Source organism: Halyomorpha halys, unplaced genomic scaffold, assembly GCF_000696795.3.
Source record: "Halyomorpha halys isolate HHAL.00 unplaced genomic scaffold, Hhal_1.1 Scaffold186.1, whole genome shotgun sequence".
Lineage (NCBI taxonomy): Eukaryota > Metazoa > Arthropoda > Insecta > Hemiptera > Pentatomidae > Halyomorpha > Halyomorpha halys.
In genome coordinates this window covers 1,186,928-1,205,445 of record NW_027116002.1, presented here as the reverse complement: position 1 = coordinate 1,205,445, position 18,518 = coordinate 1,186,928, and the positions used below count along the sequence as shown (strand labels likewise).

The 18,518-nt window shown below is 30.4% G+C and overlaps 1 protein-coding gene across 6 annotated transcripts in view; it reads right to left on the bottom strand.

The window, feature by feature from the left end:
* Positions 1 to 15,614, bottom strand: part of Son (Son RNA binding protein) — a 40,462-nt gene extending 24,848 nt beyond the window's left edge. For 2 of the 6 annotated variants that reach the window (XR_010844999.1, XR_010844998.1), the window contains exons 1-5: positions 14,604 to 15,608; positions 14,173 to 14,343; positions 12,660 to 12,723; positions 2,465 to 7,969; positions 1,998 to 2,155 (exon numbers count right to left, since the gene is read on the bottom strand). Coding sequence is in view for 1 of the 6 variants with exons in the window: in XM_014418263.3 (XP_014273749.1) it covers positions 1,998 to 2,155; positions 2,465 to 7,969; positions 12,660 to 12,723; positions 14,173 to 14,343; positions 14,604 to 15,213 (6,508 nt within the window). In the remaining 5 variants the exon portion in view is untranslated. Of the gene's footprint in view, positions 1 to 1,997; positions 2,156 to 2,464; positions 7,970 to 12,659; positions 12,724 to 14,172; positions 14,344 to 14,603 lie in introns of all 6 variants that reach the window. The other 4 variants (XR_010845000.1, XR_001342920.3, XR_001342919.3 and 1 more) reach the window with 4 other exon arrangements.
* Between the last annotated feature and the right edge of the window lie 2,904 nt (positions 15,615 to 18,518).

Genomic DNA, 18,518 nt, shown 5'->3' with positions numbered 1-18,518 from the left:
TGGGTGGTTCCTTCCCAAGATTTTCAAGTGTATATGAAACATACTACATATTTACCTATTGTATTATTTTGTACAGTTGTAAATTACATTAAATAAATAATTAAAAAAAAAAAAATTTGAAACATAATCTGTATTGCATCACTACAACATAGCATCTCAACAGATTGAAGAAATTGTTAACAAATGTAGGAATAAAGATAGCAGAACAGGTCAATGAAGCCTAAGGCACAAGAAAGAGAGGTACATCCATAAGAACCAGGGATAATGGTAACCAGGTAAGCAAGGGTTTCAGGAACAGAAAAAGTTGTGTATGGTTCCAACACAGTAAAGAGGGTAGGAAAAAGAAAAATCTATGTATCCTACATTTAATGAATAATTAAAAAATAAATTTACGAAATGGGGGTTCCATTATAAGACCATGAAAACCAAAACATGAAGTCAACTCAGGAAATTGTAGGCCTATTCAATCACTAAAGGTGCATCTTAATTAGCAGAACAATTAGAGTTGATCAAAAAGAGTTTAATTCAAATAAATCAGCTATTGTTCAAACATTTCAATAAAAAATGATCACTAGTTTCAGTTAAAGTGACATCAAAAACAGGAATGCGTTAAGTCAGGTGAGCACATTCCTCTTCTAAGGATGATTGCACATGCTACTCCTCCCAAGAAATAGATCACTTTCCTAACTTAAGAAAAAAAAAATCTCTATACTTTTAAATGGTTTATGTGGAACAGGTAAAGTGCTTAGTTTATTTCCTTCTCCTTGGTTTGAGAAAAAACACAAAAATATGGTTCCTTCCAAAAATTCATAACCCCATAAATATTGTAGGACATACCTTACGTCACTGCGTTGTTTGAAACAAATGAACCTACCGAGGGGAAGGTTCTTATGAATTAAGCTCATTAGAAACAATTATAATTGACAGCTTGAATTTGACTTAAACCAGATTTTTACACTTATTAAAAGTAACTGATCAACAGGAAATGGTCTCGAAAACAGTTGTGCATGAAGTAATTGTAGTGACATTAGCCATGTTAATTTTTTGGACTATAGAACCTAAAGTTTTTAGGTTCTCTTTTTTTGTATTTATATAGTTAGTGGTTCCAAAGAAAATTACTTAGCATATCGTGCCCAAAGAATATCAAATTGAAAAATTAATGAGAAAATATAACACTCTAAAAATGTATTTCAGTAACGTACAGCAAACGTAATACATACCATGTTACTTTTTCCACTAACTGTTTATTTGTGTATTCTATTAGATAGGAGGAAGGAGTGATGAAATATTACCAATATTTAATATTTTCTTTGATTTCCAATGGTAGAAAATAACTTTAAATCCTTTAACATGAACTCAGGCTGGTAAACTTTAAGCAAATAAATAATCAAGCTAACTTAAATAAAATAGCAGTTTAATTTGTATTTATTTAATTTATTATCCAGAATGAATTATCTGAAAGACATTTTCAATCACATCAAATTCAAAAAGATACTAATAAAAGTCATTTATCATACAAATGTGCTTACTAAGTTATACCATAATGAAAGTTAGTATTTTATTATTTAGGATTATTATGTGGTGAATAATTATAACTAATTTTATCTGACTTCAGCCCCTTAACAGCCTTTTTATAGATATTAGTTTCTATCCAGAGGTTATGAAAAATATAAAACAACAATCATGAAACAACATTGATTCAAATCCAGTCTGGGATGTTTCATTATGGCTAGAATAGATTGGTCACTCACAGAGTACCTCTCTTTCCTACCTAAGTAGGACTACATAAGGACTTATATGTTAATAAGCAGAAACTTATAAGAAACAATTATTCATTAATAAGACTTAGCAGTTAAAATGAGATCATAATTGATGCATTAAACAACTGAATTTTTTTAATTCTTTCGAACCCAAATTATTTTTAAAATTGGTAGTCTTTAGTAAGATAAGAGAAGAATTATTCACTAGAGAAGACAAATAAATAAAATTTTAAAAACCTGTCAGTTCATCAACTGTTTTTCCTCCAGCAGTAATTGCAGTGACTTTGTTCAGATCTGTGCCCACAGCTCCTTGTTTCATCATGCTAAGAGCATTTTTCCTGGCGATTTCCAGAAGCTTTGACTTGTCAATGAAAAATTCATCCTTACTACGACTTCTGAAAAGTATGAAATTCACAATTATTAGAAGTGTAAAAATTGAAGTACTGGAAACTGTAAATAGTTTATTTGAAACTTCTTAACCCTCCGAGAATAAGTGATTAACTTGACATGTGAATGAGTTATCACTATCTTAAATTAAGGATATTATTTTGTCCTTTCTTAAATTAAAATTTAACTGTTGCCTTAAGAACTAATTTACTTAACCACTTGTTCACTTGGGCTACAGAATTATTAATTTTAAATCAAAAATATTAAAATTAACATTACTAATACTAATGAATAACAAGTAACTAAGAAGTATTTACCTCGATCTACTTTTTTTTGATCTTTTCCGAGATCTGGATTTGGAACGTGACCTTGTTCTCCTGGATCTGTCCTTTTTGTCATTTTTTCTTCTGCGGGACCTAGATCTAGATCTTCTGCTTTTTTTATCTCGAGACTTGGATCTTCGCTCACGTGACCGAGATCTTTTATCCCTGGATTTATTTTTTTCTTTGGATTTTGATCTAGTCCTCGACCTCTTTCTCTGTGATTTGGAAGATTTTTCATCTGTTTTACTTTTTCTTTCCCTTGATCTAGATTTTCTGGCTTTTCCTTTATTTTTAACTTCTTTTGACTTTGACCTATCTTTTGATATGGCTCTTTTTTCTTTCGCTTTCTGTTTATCTCGTGACTTCGACCTTGATCTTCTAGCCTTAGAGTCAGGAGATTTTGTCTTTGATCTCTTCAGCTTGATATCAGGAGACTTTGTTCTCGACTTCTTTGGCTTAGTAATAGGAGACTTGGTTCTCGACCTCTTTGGTTTAGTATCAGGAGACTTAGTTCTCGATCTCTTTAGTTTGGAATCAGGAGACTTTGTCTTTTTATTACCTGAATTACTGCCAACATTAAGTCTAGAAATAGAGTTAGACCTAGACCTAAATATTTTGGGATCAGGAACAGAATTTTTAGTAAAAGATAATGGTGATAAAGACTTTTCCTTGGAGGAGCGATCAGGTGATTTTTCAGAAGACGTCTTAGTTTCCATTTCTTTTTCACTAGATCTATTTTCCTTTGATTTTGACCTTGAAAAAGCTTTTTTACCTTCCAATATTACATTACTATTACTCCGAATCGGAGACTTAACAATTAGAATGGTGTTATCATTTGCTTCAAGTTTTTCTGCCAATTTAGTTTCATTATTTTTTTCTTTAGAAGTCGATCTAGATGTAAATTCTGATCTTTCTTGCTTTGAAGAAAACCTTGCTTTTTTGTCACAGGAATTAGATCTAATACACTTTTTTTCCAATGACTTTGATTTAGACCTCGAATTTAATTTTATTTTGGAGGTTACACGATCATTTTTACTTTTTTTATCTTTTGATTCTGACCTATCTTTAGAATTTGTTTGAGACCGCTCCTTTCTAGTACGAGATCTAGACCTTTTATCTCTTGAAGATAGTGACCTACCTCTGTGTCTTCCAGATCTAGATCTCTCTCTAGAACGAGAGTGAGCTCTATGTCCTCTTGATCTCGATCTCTTATCATGAGACCTAGACCTTTTCCTTTTATCCCTTGATCTTGACCTTTTATCCCTAGATCTTGATCGATTCTGCCTTCTTGATCTGGAACTTTTATCTCTTGACCTCGTCCTCCTTCTAGATTTAGAGATTGCACGCTTCCTTGACCGTGACCTTTCTTTTAACCTTGAACTTTTATCTTTTGAACGAGACCTTCCTGACCCAGATAAACTTCTCTTTTCTCTAGATCTTTTTCTTCTTTCCTTTGACAAAGAATTCCTATCTTTTGAATGAGATCTATTATCTCGGGACTTTGATCGTCCTTTTCGACTGATTGAAGATTTTTCTTTGGACTTAGATCTTCTAGAGATAGACTTATCTTTTGATTTTGATCTTTTTGAACTAGATCTTTCTCTTTTCGATCTTGATTTTGATCTTCCTCCCTTGCTTGAATGTTTATTTATTTTAGACCTAGATCTACTCCTAGAAATAGATTTGACTCTGGAAGAATTAACTTTTTGGTTATCTTCAACTGGCAAAGGACTCGCTCTAATATCATCACTAGAATCATGTGTTCTTGTCATAACCAATTCCTTCTTCAAAAAATTATCATTAGTAATAGCAGTTTCATCAATTTTATTTAAACCTCTAGATTCACTTTGCATAATTACATTGTTGTCAGATTTATTATCACTTAATTTTTTCTTATATTCATCACTAGAAAAAGGTATTAGTATATCATCCAATTTATCTAGTGATGGAACTGGAATATCAAGAGGATTGCAAATGACTGTATTATTGCTGTTTGGGGCAGGAACCTGTGTGCTAGGGAAAGTTTGGTCACAAGTAGTTTCTGGAATTTGTTCTTTGGAAACTTGTTTTTCATTAGCTAGATAAACCACAGGTTTAGAAAGAACATCTTCCTTTATAATAATGTTTTCAACACCAACAGGCATTTCTGATAACATTGCTGAAGAACTTACATCCTTTTGCATATTCTTAACACTTTTATTTGTCTTAATATCACCAATATCTATTTCTTTATTGACTTTGGTAGCAAGGTCTATGAGATCAGACTTTTCTTTTTGATTTGGAACTTCAATGTCTTCTTTAATCTTTGAAGGCACAGTCAAATCACTCTCAGAAGACTTATCTTCATCAAAATCTAATTTTTCATCTTCTATTTCTGACTTCCCATAGTCATAGAAAAAGTCCTGGGAATTAGTTCTTCTGGGAGACAAATCTGACAAGTCATTCTTTTTGTCACTACTTTCTTTAGAATACGCAGAAAGCCCTTTGACAGAAGTTGTATCGCTTGAAGTTATCAGTAACAGACTTGATTCTTTGACTGATTCAGTGGTACCAACAGGAACTTTAATGCTGCTGACATTCGAATTTCTATTACACTCTACATTTAGAATATCACAATTTTCAACCTTTAGGTTGTCTTTTACAGAGCAGCTAAATTTTTCAAATGGGAAATCTTTTTTATTCATCAAAACAGTATTCTCTGTGGAATTTGAAATTTGTTTAACTGCAATGGTTTGTTTATTCTCAAAGGTTAAATCTTCATCAGAATCAGTAATGTTTTTGTCTATAGATGATGCATTAGAATCTGAAGAATGATCATCCACTTTTTCTAGGGATTCATTTTTGAAATTAGCCTCATTAGTATTGTCAACATGATCTTTTGATATACCAAAGAATGTTTTTTCATTGTCAGATTCAGAATCACTTTCTCCAGAAGAGTTAGAATCATTTTTTGAAAGTGGATAACTACTCTTAGTAAAACTTTCATTCTCTGGATCTGGAGAATTAGAGGGAGATTGGCTTCCAAAGAATATATTTCTCATAGCAGTATCAGATCGTTGCCCATCCGAATCATAAGAGTTAGCTGTTGGAGGCAATTCAACTTTGAATTCTGAATTTTTAGACTTTATCATAAAACCTTTAATAGATATGTTAGCTTTTTTTTCGGAAACTTCTATTTTGTTTTCATTTTCTTCTTCAGTTTTAACTTTTAAATGTGTAACTTCTGCTGAAATTTCATCTGATTTGCTTTTAACAGCATCTCCTAGATAATTTTTTTTAGAATTTTCAGTTTTATCGATATCTTCATTTTTAGGCTTACTTAGGGATACTTGTGTGTCTTGGGCATTTTTTAACAAATCCTCTGATTTTCCTTTATGCATTAAACAATCTAATTTGTTTTTCTTAGGTGAATACTCAATAATATTATTTTTTGCTTCTTCAGTTTCAGTTCTTAATTTCTTTGATTGGTCTTCCAATTTGGGCTTTCCAGTAATATTTTTATGAAGATCTAGGTCGGAAGTTTTACTTTCTTGTTTAGATTTTAATCTTTTGGTTCTTGCAAAATCTTTGTTTTTTGTTTCTTTGTCAGTTGAATTTTTAGATGAGAAGTCAGTGGAAGTCAAGATTGGATTAACATTTTTAGATAATGATAATTTGTTTTTAGCATTTAAGATTTTCATTTCTGATTCAGTCATAGCAATTGGTTCATCATCGATTAAAGAATAATGAATTTTCTGTTTCAAGTTTATTTTTGGCTTTAAATTATCCATATCTTCTGTTTTATCAACCTCCTTAACAATCTTAGATTTTGCTGAATCAATCAAATCAGTTTTAGCTTTTCCTTTCTTCCCTTTTATATCTTTTTTCGATTTACCTACTTTACTTTTCTTATCTTCACTCGTATGGGTACTTTTGTCTCTACTTAAATTCCTACCCTTATTTGACTTCTTTCTACCATTATCACTATCACTACTTTCTGAATCTGAACTAGAGTCTTCTGAACTCGATTCAACCTTAGTAGAGCTCAATGCTAACAATCTGGAATTAATATCCTTATGTTTAGATTTGTGTTTTTTAGAATTTGACTTTTTTTCTTTTGATTTCTTCTTTTTACTTCCTTTGTATTTTGAATCTGATTCTGATCTGTCTGAACCTAAGTCAGACAATTTTGAACACGAATGTTTACTAGAAGATGACCTAGCATTTCTTTCTTTGTTTCCTTTTAAATTTTTCACATCTGACTGTTTAGATCTTGACTGACTGTCTCTGGATCTTGAGCGGCGTTTTGATGATCTTTTGTTTTTAGATCTAGATCGTCTATTTTCAAACCTAGAAACCCCAGATTTAGAGGCAGATCTATTTCTTGAAAGTGACCTAATATTAGACCTTGATCTTCGAGTCATTACCTTGGAAGAGAATAACTTAGAGGGTGATCTAGATGATTTTCTTCCTCTAGATCTTGATTTTCTCTTTGTCAATCTGGACAATGATCTGGACCTTCTTCCTCTAGATACTGATGGCGAACTAGATTTCCTTGTCTTGGTTCTGGAAGGTGACCTAGATTTCTTTGTTTTGACTCTAAATGGTGAAGGAGACGTTTTGTGTTTTGAGGGAGATCTGGACTTTCTTCCATAATATTTCTTAGGTGTTCTAGATCTCCGTACTCTTGATCTTGATCTAGATCTTCTCAGTCGAGATCTAGAATAGGAAACAGACCTAGACTTTCTTTCTCGAGATCTAGATTTTCTTTCTCGGGACCTGGACAATGATTTCCTTTGCCTTGATCTTGAAGTTGACCTAGATTTCTGGTTAAAATATCTAGATTGTGATCTAGAATTCCTTATTCTGGATTTAGATACAGATCTAGATTTCCTTAATTTAGATCTAGATGAAGATCTAGTTTTTTTGGCTTTCAATGTAGAGTACTTATCAACTGATGCTGATCGGTCCCTAGACTTTGACTTCCTATGTTTTGTTTTAGGTGAAAAATTCTTTCTTGATACAGAATTTACAGCCAATTTGCTTGAAGTTTTAATATCTTTCAAAGCAGTGGTTTCATCCATAGACTTTGAACTTTTAGCTCTTTCAAATGAACTAGAACTTTCAGATGAGGATGAAGATCTATCACTGTCTGTTGTTGACTTTAGTTTATTACTTCTTCTTTTACTTTTATTCACTGCCTTTTTACTATCCTCTTTAGTACATTTTGTAGCATTATTATATTCATCTTCAGAACTAGAATGATCTAACTTCCGTTCCCTTAATTGCCTAAGTTTTTTAAGCTTGAGTTGATTCTTATTATCAAATGTGTTTTTAAGAGATGACTCATTTTCATTACTTTTTTTATTTACTTTTTCTAAAGTCTCACTGACACTAAAATTTTCTTCACTGACTTGTACACCATTACTTCCTTCAGACATTGCACATTTATGATCATCAGATTTAATATCACCAGTACTGATTGATGAATTTATGTTAGATGAATCAGAAGATTTCGTCCTAGAAAAAAATAAATTAATAGAACTAAGGAATAAATATATAACAAAAAGGCCATTATTTACAAAATTCTGTTTATACATTTGTACATATATACACAATTTTTAAAATAATAGCCTTGTTTCATCAACAAGACTATTGTATTAAAAAATGAAGAACTAATTTTTAAATTGATTTCTTAGATGAATTAATTGAAAAAACAGCTTAAAAATTATGTGATGCTTAAGATGTAAGCTGTAGACTACAAAGAGGAAAACATCTCATTACCTCAAATTAATGCATGCACACTAAAAAGTCGTTAAGTTCTTTACCTATGAACATATTAATATTCCTTAAAACTGACTGATATAAGAAAAATCTGGTGCAGTGTACCCATCATACAACTTTCATTTCAGACCCTACATATGACCTAAAGTATTGTGTAAATTGGTGGAATTCCTATTTTAAAGTTTCTTGAGGCAATGAATATAAATTCTGACCAAATAAAACTTGAAAAGTCCATATGACAGTTTAATGAAAATACCAAAGTTGTATTGCAATCAGGAATGTTCGGGTGGTTTCGGTTTTTCCTGTCTGAATCAAATAAATGCCTCTGTTTATGCTTTGTAGTTATTTGTGAAATTAATTAATATTTTGCATATATACATTATTTTTTAGTATCGCTAACAATGAGAACTGTTCATTTTTTTTTTTTCAAATAAACAAAATTTAAAGGTAACTTAGGGGAAGATTTTTTTTAAAAAACGTCATTTAAGCCCTATCAGACTTTTTTAATGAAGATAAGGCCAATCTAATATTATAGACCATTTAATTCTGCATTGACATGGCGAGTTTAATCAAAATCATTAGTCGTTTTCGGGAAAATTGAATAAATATGAAAAATCAATTCAGTTAAGTGGCAGTTGCAGTAGGTCAATTTTAGGAAAAACGTTTCTGCCATATCCCAGGCATACACCAGCCTTAAATATCTAGTTTAGTTTCTTATGATTTTTTTTATTTTGAGCTAGGCTGTACACAGAAAATTTTGTGAGACAATGTTTTTTGGACCAAAGGGGCCTCAAAAACATCTATTTTCACCGAAATCTCAAATTAGAAATTTTTGATGATAGAAATAATTTCCATTACTACACATTCTATACATTGGTAGGTGAAAAAAAAAGTCATAAGCAGCAGCTCTCTGTCATATTTTCCTCTCATTTATGTTTAAATACAAACACAAAATTATTTATTATTAATACAAAAACCACTTTAAAAAATTGCTAGAGTGGGAGAAAAAAAGTTGAAAGCTACAAAAAACAATTCTCTAAACCAATGGAACAAAAATCTTAGACTGGAAAAAATTTATTACGAAATTCGATCCTACTTTTATGGTGTTGTTCTGCCCAGAAAACAATCCTAAATACCTCATTTCAGTTCATTTAAGTGAAAGTAGGGATATGTAAATATCAGACATCCCAGAAATGATATTTCCCCCAAAACTGAGTTATGAACAGAAACAAAACGTACTCCTATCCTACTATGATGACCCTCAAAATGGTGCTATAGTCTATTTAGTTTTGGGGAAATATTAAAAAAATACTGTGAAAAGATTTTTCAGTTTCAAACAGGAACTGTTTTAAGTCCTTGAAAAAAAAAAAATTAAATTTGTTTATAAAAAAAAGCCATAAAAAAATTAATAGTGCTTTCCCAAGGAAAATTATATCGAATATGAGTGTGTCTATATCTATGTATCTATTGTAGAAATATTTCGAAGAATCTATTTATTTCAGACTTTGTAAATATAATTTCTACAGTTCCTTCCAGCCCTAGCGAAGACTGATATTCAATAGATATTTTAAAAAGGGATACAATCAAATTCTAAAATAAAATTAAAACACATATAAATTCAAATTATTATTTTATAATTTATTGGAGGTATAGTTAATAAAAAAAAAAAATTAGTAAAAAATAAGTATACATGATATAAATACCATATTAAGCTGAATCCCACTTTATGACAATGTTCAAACTAGAAAAGCATCCCACACATAAAATTTGATCCTTAATTCAGGTGGAGGTTTGTACGCTTGAAAACAGCTATTTCTATATTATTCAAGACCACAATATGTTTCATAATAGAGATGATTCAGGAAATACCTCACTAGACAAATATTTGTAGTAATTTGACCTCCAAACACTACTTCTCTAAACCAACTCAATCAGGTCTATACTAATTCAACTCAGGTTAGAATACTGAGAGGCAAATCCTCAGCCATTCTGGCAAGACGTCCTGCTCAACTAAGCCTTATAAGTTTGATAAAACAGGAGATATCTTGCTTTTAATACAAATCATACAGCTCTAACTTGTATACAAATATAATTTGATCCTTAATTCAGCTGGAGATACTCAAAAGTAGCAGAAAAATACAGATATACATTTTTCAAAAACATTATTGCAATCTGATTTGAAAGTTGTCAGAGTGGATGAGGATGTAGCAGTTTTAGTGATATGATAGTTCTATTTGTAATTAGTGATATGAATAAAATATTTGTAATTAGTGATATGAATTCTAAGTCACACTGATTCTCAGAACTCAACTTACCATCTGTCATTTGCTAAGAAAAAAAAATTAATAGCCTCAAAATTTTAGGTTTTAAAATTTGAGAATTATACAATCCAAAAGCCCATTAAAAAAAAATCTGGTTTAGTGCACATCACACAAAGTTCACTTACTTATCTACTTTGGGTTGTAATTAGTCTTGTATGTCTCAAAACAGCTACTTCTTTATTATTCAGGATGAGATTATAGAGCTTATTCAAGAAATACCTGGCTAGACAAATTTTTATAACGATTTGACTCTTCTAAACAACAAAATATACAAATTTTTATACTATTCAAATTATGTTTTTATTGCACTAAATCCTGTAGAACCAAATTTTTAGGATGGTGTGTGGAGGCTTCTGTTTTGAGTTGTTATCATTCCAAAATTAAAGCTCATTAGATTCCTTAAAAAATGATATAATCCATTTCATTCTTATCAGTTACTGTCTCCGAGATATGACCGTTAAGTGGTAAATTTTTTGAAAAATTATACACAACCAATTCTCCTAGACAAGAGAAACTGCACAATTTCTTAAATGGTAAGGGTGGGAAAAAAGGTTGAAACCCCAAAAAGCCACTTCTCTAAATCAATTTAAATACATATACAAATGTTCAACCAAATAAAAATCTTTAAAACCTAAAAAAGAAAAAATCAAAGATCTGAGGAAACATGCAGCAATGAAACAACAGTTGAGGCCAGGAGAATATTGGATGCCAATCATCGCTATTTTGGACCCTGGAAGTACTACAATTATTTGGTAGCCAGGAGAACAAAAGTTATAACTTATAAGACTCTTATTAGGCCTGTATTATGTTATGGCTCAGAGTGATAGACTACATCTAGAGCTAAGGCCCAATCCCTTTTTATATTTGAACAGAAGGTGTTGTGCTAAATTTATAGGGGTGATTATGAAAACAATGAATGAAGGCAGACAAGCAACGGAGATCTGTATGGTTTGTACCAGAAGCAAGATATCACCTATTTCATCAAACTTAATAGACTTAGATAGACAGGACGTCTTGTCAGAATGGCTGAGGATTTGCCACTCAGTATTCTAGCCTGAGTTGAATTATTTTAGACAAATCTTTCTGGACGACCACTAAAAAGCTCCTTAACTTCAAAAATTTTAATCAACCACTTCTTACTGAATCCCAAACATTGACCAAATTGGATAAAGAAAAATCCCAGATATTTTGTCAAAACCTTTCTAAAACTTTTGACACACACACTGATATCCTTAGTCCAATCCAAATCGAATACATTGAAGAAGAATTAAATATCCCAATCCAAATGACCCTCCCACCTAAAGCATTTTATCTTTTAGAGATATCCAACATTATTCATAAATTACCTCCCCACAAAGCTCCAGGATATGACCTAATTACATCCCATATTCTAAAACATCTTCCTTGAAAATCAATTCTATTCCCAAAATTCCTATTCTATTCTATTCTTAACATCAAACCATTTTTTTTTTTTTTTTAAATAATAAGGAAGTCAACCTACACAAATATTCGTTTTTACAGTAACAATGACCTTTCCCTCTTTCAAATGATTGTCCAATAGTCATAAAAATTGCTTGGAGTCTTTCTTGATGAAGAACAGGGCTTTGATCACGTCTGGCACCCAGGATTGCTATACAAGATCCATAAATCCTTAGCCCTATATACTTCATCAATTTCTACTCTTGTCTCTCATACTTTTTAATGACTATGCTCGATAAAAAAAAATTCAATTTCCTTTTCAAAAGTGATAAAACTTTGAATTCACTTTGGGGTAAAATAGTTCCTAGTAGAAATAGGCAAACTACATAACTTTGAAACAACATAAAAGGAGTAACAAAAATTAGAACCTATATTATCCAAATTTATATATATATGTATGTGTGTTTGTTGTTCACAGTGAATATTATTTATATGAGAAGATGGACGGGGGTGTGGTCAGTAGAAAATACAAATCAGTGGGAAGCAGCTAAAGTAATTGTATTTTTATTTTATACTAAAATAAGTTTTATTTTGCAGTGTTTTCTCTCCATTGTGCACACCCCTGACCATCTCCTGTTATTAAAAAAATAAGTAACACTTAAAAAACTATAGATGGAGAAAATTACCTAGTCCTATATTTCTTCTGTTCAGAATAGAGTTTTTGTATCTTGCCATCAATATTTCCATTTTCTGTAAACATGACAAATAATAAATTGATGCACTATTGAAAATACCATATGAATATTTTGTATAAGAACTAAATCGAGATAATCACTGAGGTTAAAAATATAAGAAGATTAATTTTTAACACAACTACAGTTTTTTTGTAATTATATATGTATTTTGTACATATATTTTTGTATATTTTGAGAATTAGTCAATAAGACTAATATTGTGGCGATGTTACAAAACTTTATTGTTTACATAATCATCCCCTACAATGAAAAAACAGTTTCTTCAACAAATTATTAAAAAACTATAAAGTTAATAATAATAAACTATAATTATTAAAAAAGTATAAAGTATAATTTAGGATTAATGACTATTATAATTAAAACATTAAATACATTTGTTTATAACAATGTATACTAGACGCAAATTGCAGTGAAACAACTAACTAAAGGTTTGTGCCAGAAATGAATAGGGGTGAAATGTGGGAAGATAAATTAGGGTAAGTTTTATTTTTTCCAAAACATAACCGTTCTTTTTAACAGGTAGTCCATTATTTCTGTTTTGTATTTAGTCTATTTATATTTAGTATAGTTAATTATGTCGTAATCCCTAAAAAAACAAACATATTTATTGAAAAAAAAAATAAGGAAAACTTAAAAATAACATCACCAAAAATCTTTTAGAGTTTTATCTTAGGTAGAAGAACCAACTAGCTATGTCTAATGTTTATTGGTAAATTATGAAAACCAGTATTTCCTCACCACTCCATCATGATATAGGAGGTGACAAGACATTTGATTCCTACTAGGGATGACCGAGTATCATTAACAAAAGATTTATCAATTGGTGAGTACTATTGATTATTCATTGATCCATCCTTCTTGCCAACAATTAATCTTTTCCTTTCCCTCCAATCTCCCTCCCTCAAATTATAAAAAACAAACCCGAACAGTAATCTAGGCAAATGTAGCGGCTTTTAAGTCATGGAAAAGTTATTACCCAACTATTATATGGGATATTCCTGGAGATGGTATAGGGAACTCGTGTTTCCACCAAGGTTTGCTACATCCTTACATGCCCAAATGGGAGAACTAATATAAACCTAATGCTAAAGTATAATGATTAAATTTTGATATTAAATTTATAAACAACCTAAATTATGACAACTATAACACTAAATCTAAAACTAGCTAAACTCATTAATTAAAATTGAGCAGAAAATCTAAAATCTTGTGAGGATATTGTTACTATGAAGGTCTACAATAACCAAAATGTTAATTAATGTGCAGCTGTTGACAAACTAAACACAGATAGTTAAAAATCTAAAACATTTAATAACATAAGTATTACTAACAGTCAAAACAATGAAATTCCAGGGATATAAGTTAGTAAATTTTAGATTAGCTGCAATATTCAACGTTTAATTTTAATTGCCTATGAATTATAAATAGAACAAAAAATATTCACCAGATGTGGTTTCCATCTCTGCTTTTATTAGTAATTTTGTTGATTCCTCACTAGTTTCATCAGTTATTTCACCCTCCTCATACTTATCAGCCTTTATTTTTGCTTCTTCAGCAGCTTCCAAAACTTGACTATTCTTCAAATTCCCTATCTTAATTGACATTTTTGGTTTGTCTAAAAATAGGTACCAATTAAAAGAAATAAATAAAACATTTAACCCAGAATATAAATTAAAATTATAAAAATGAAGCAACAAACAAGATTTAATCAAGTTTGAATGTTTCCAGCATTATTAACAAACTTCAGAATCATATGATTGATGTAAAATGCAACAGTATACTACTATCACTTATTTATATCAAATAACAAGAATTTATTTTAAACAGTAGTGTAAATAGAAATTTTTTAGTGTTTATAAAGTATTAAAAACCTACCTAAACCTTGCAGAAAAAGTTTTTTAGGAGGTTTTCCCACATTTTCAGCATGTTTTTCAAACACTTCCGAGACTTGAGGTTTTTTAACCTCAGGAACTTCTTGAGCAACCTTTGGAGTTAGTATCGAATCCCCTATTGTAGGAGGAAGGGGGATACTAGATGTATCACAGGCAATAGTAAAATTATTTACAACAGAACTAAGATGACTAACATTTACTTCACTAATTTTCTTTTCTTCAGGTAGATTATTTTCTTTATTACAACTTTCCACATTCACTATCTTAGTATTTTGTTTAGCTTCAACTTCACTATCAAAGGAATCACTAGAAAACTTCCGTTTCTTCTTCTTTTTCGGTCTACTACTTTTATCACTTGGATTAGAGGATTCTTTTTTCTTGTGTCTTTTGCATTTTTTCTTTTTCCTATGTTTATCTTTTTCATCACTTTTATGTTTTTTATCTTTCTTACGTTTTTTCTTACTTCTAGATGGCTCATCTTTAGGACTTTTGGGGGTTACAGAATTATCAGAAACATCAACTGAGGCTTCAGCTTTAAAAGAATCGAAAAGTTCTGTCAAAATTTCGTCTGAAGACTTAGTTACTTCGGTCATTTTTACTTAAAACCAAACAATAATTCCACTATCACATTATAAACTTCAACGTACATGGAATTTAAAACTCAGTAAATCACTTATGAATTCTATTATATTCTTAAAATGAAAAAAATGTTCACAAGTTTGTGGTAAACATCAATCACGTTTATTGGTCCAATACTAAAAACACAGGACAAGTCCCAACAGAAAACGCAGTTGGATGCCAAAACTGAAAAACCAAATTTGCTATAATCCATTTTTCAGTTAAAAACACTCAGATTTTAACAAATAAAAACACAAATTTCAATGGTCTATATCATTTTAAAATAAATTTCACTTCACTAAAAAAAAATGCTATGGACGAAAATACCGATGCTTTGAGAACTAACCTATCGGAGTTAAGCATATTATGTTGACATTGATATATCGACAGTATTATGCATTATATTTTTTGTAACACAAACTTAAAATAACTATGGAATATTTAAATCGATATTTTTAATTCATAATGAATAGAAAAAAGAGCTATTTAATAATTAGTGTATGCTTGTCCTGTAAATCGATAAATTTTATATAAGATGCCAACATATAATAAAATGTTAACAGTGTTCAATTAAATTTCTTGATTATTTATTTAATATTAATTTTATTTGGATCACATTTTGTTATTATTATTTTTTATTAATAATATTCTATGATGAGGCTCTAAGTTCATATGATAGACTACTGATTTTGATAACTTTTTTCTTAATCCCCCCCTCACATCTACAAATTCATGATGAGAAAGGATTGTCTTGAACAAATGATAGGAATAATATAGATAATGCATGAAAAAATAATTATTATTCAACAATATGGCTGTAATAGTATTTTTGTATCAATATGATTTTCAATCTAAACCCATCTAATAAATTATGTTGCTAAATCAGTCACAGAGCCCAGAAGAAAAAAAGGAAACTATTTCACCCTAATTTTTTAGTACAGTAATGAAAATTATGTACAGTTACTTGTCTAAATTGATGTAACTGCCAACCTTAGAGAAAATAAAAAATGGCGGCTGTTTCAAAACGCTGAAAAAAATTAATTTATCATTCGGAGCTCCATATCTTTAAAACTTTAAAAAACCTAATAAAAAATTATTTGAAGTAGAGTAAATTTGCTAAAATGTTAGCTATACTAGAGCTGTTTGTTTACGTTCATTAGTTCTCGAGATACACTTTAAAAAAAAAATAACATTCCATAGCAAAATAACGAAAAATCAGAAATTAATGAATTTATTTTGGATAAACTATATCTCTGGAATATACGTAAGGATTTCTATTAGCATTCAAATTAAATTTAGTGTAATGTACTTGAAAGGTAGTTTATAAAATTTGTCTACATATGAGTAGTAGTTTTCATGATATTAGCCAAAATAAAGTCATAAGATGTTGATTTCTTAATGTTCAGACAAAACGTTTGGTTTATGATAGCTATAGTTAGTAAAAAAAGTCTACATGCACCACAGTATAAATTTATTTATGAAACAGTGTACATTATTATGTATTAATTAAAGTTATACTTTATTTTTTCTATTAAATAAAGGTCTGTAGAAGATTAAATCACGCTTATAATATCATTTCGGAATTGAATACATGCAAAACGTTTTATAATAAATGTCTGCCATCGTTTGTTACAACTAATAAGTCTACATACACCTTGACTTAATCCTTTGAATGTAAACAAACATTTAATTTTTTTACATTCATAGAGGTTTTCTGTGGTTTTATTTCCTAAACGAATCAGTTAGAATCCAAGTCAAGTGAAAACAACTGCTCAAAATGGAAATTTCTCGAGACACTAGGTAGTTATTTGTTGTTCATAAAACCGCAGGGAAATCATTACGGGAAATTGCGAAAATTGTTAGTAAAAGTGTTTCGACGGTTCAGACTGTTATTGGAAATTATAATAAAACAGGTTGCATTGCAAGTAGGCTAAGATCAGAGCGGCCAACAAACTTCAGCGTTATCATGAGCGTGCTATTTTAAGAAGTGTTCATGAAAATCTTAAAATAAGTGCTCCTAAATTAGCTACTAATTTATTATGGGACTATAACATTGGAGTAACACCTCAAACGGTACATGATTCTCTAAAAAAAAAAAATCTTAAAATTACTAAGGGCTCGCAAGAAGCCGCGATTAGCAAAGTTAACCGAGCTAAGCGGTTGGCATTTGCGAAAAATTACCTTGATAAGCTTATCAGTTTTTGGGACAAAGTAATTTTCACGGATGAGTCTAAATTTAATATTTTCGGTGCTGATGACAACGTTAAAGTGGAAAGGAGAACAAAACCAAGCCATGAAACTGAAAAACCTATGCCCAACGGTTGAGCACGAAGGCGGGATTATGGTTAGGGCCTCTATGGCTTCAGCTGGCGTAGGCAACTTGAAGATCATCGAGGGAATGATGGATCAATATCTATACGTAGATGTCCTAAAACAAAATCTGTGATCAAGGGTTACCAAGTTAGTTCTAGGATAAAATTTTATTTTTCAACAGTATAATGATCCTAAACATCGTACCAGAATGGTCGAAGAATGGTTGCTATACAATGCTCCAAGTTAGTTAAGAACACCACCACAATCGCCTGACCTTAACCCCATCGAGAACCTCAGGCAGGATCTTGAAGGCAGGAGTGGTTGAAAACGGATCCTACTAAAAGTAAAAAAAAAAGGTTAGCACAATGAATAATTGTTTGAGAGAGGTAATAAAAAATAAAGGAGGTCCCACAGACCATTAGACAATTATTTGTGTTGATAATTATTTTGTTATAAAATGCATATATGCCGCGTATGCAGACTTTTTTTGCGGAAACGTATTGTTACTTTTTCTATATTATTTTCTGTTATGTTTGTATAATTTTTAAACAACTTTAAAAATTTACCAAATTAATCAAAAAGGCCTGTATTTAAAAGGAAAAAATAAATAAATGGTTTCATCTGTTTTTCTCTTTTGCTTTTAACCCACTTTTTTGAATAATACAAATTAATAACAAGTGTATGCAGACTTTTTTTACTAACTGTATATCTTGGAGCATACAGATGTCTGTTAGCATTCAAATTAAAGCTAGTTGAATGTTCTATAAAATAGCTCATTACGTTTATCTTCGTAGGAGAAGTAGTTATAGTGATATTTGTCAAAGTAGATTCACGGAAAATAAATAGTTGTTGACCATTTTTGTTGTTTTTTGATAGAAAATAAATAGTATTTTATTCTTTTTTGACCGCAACCCTGAGCATCTTCATATTTGAAATTATACGGTCAATTACTTATACATATTATATA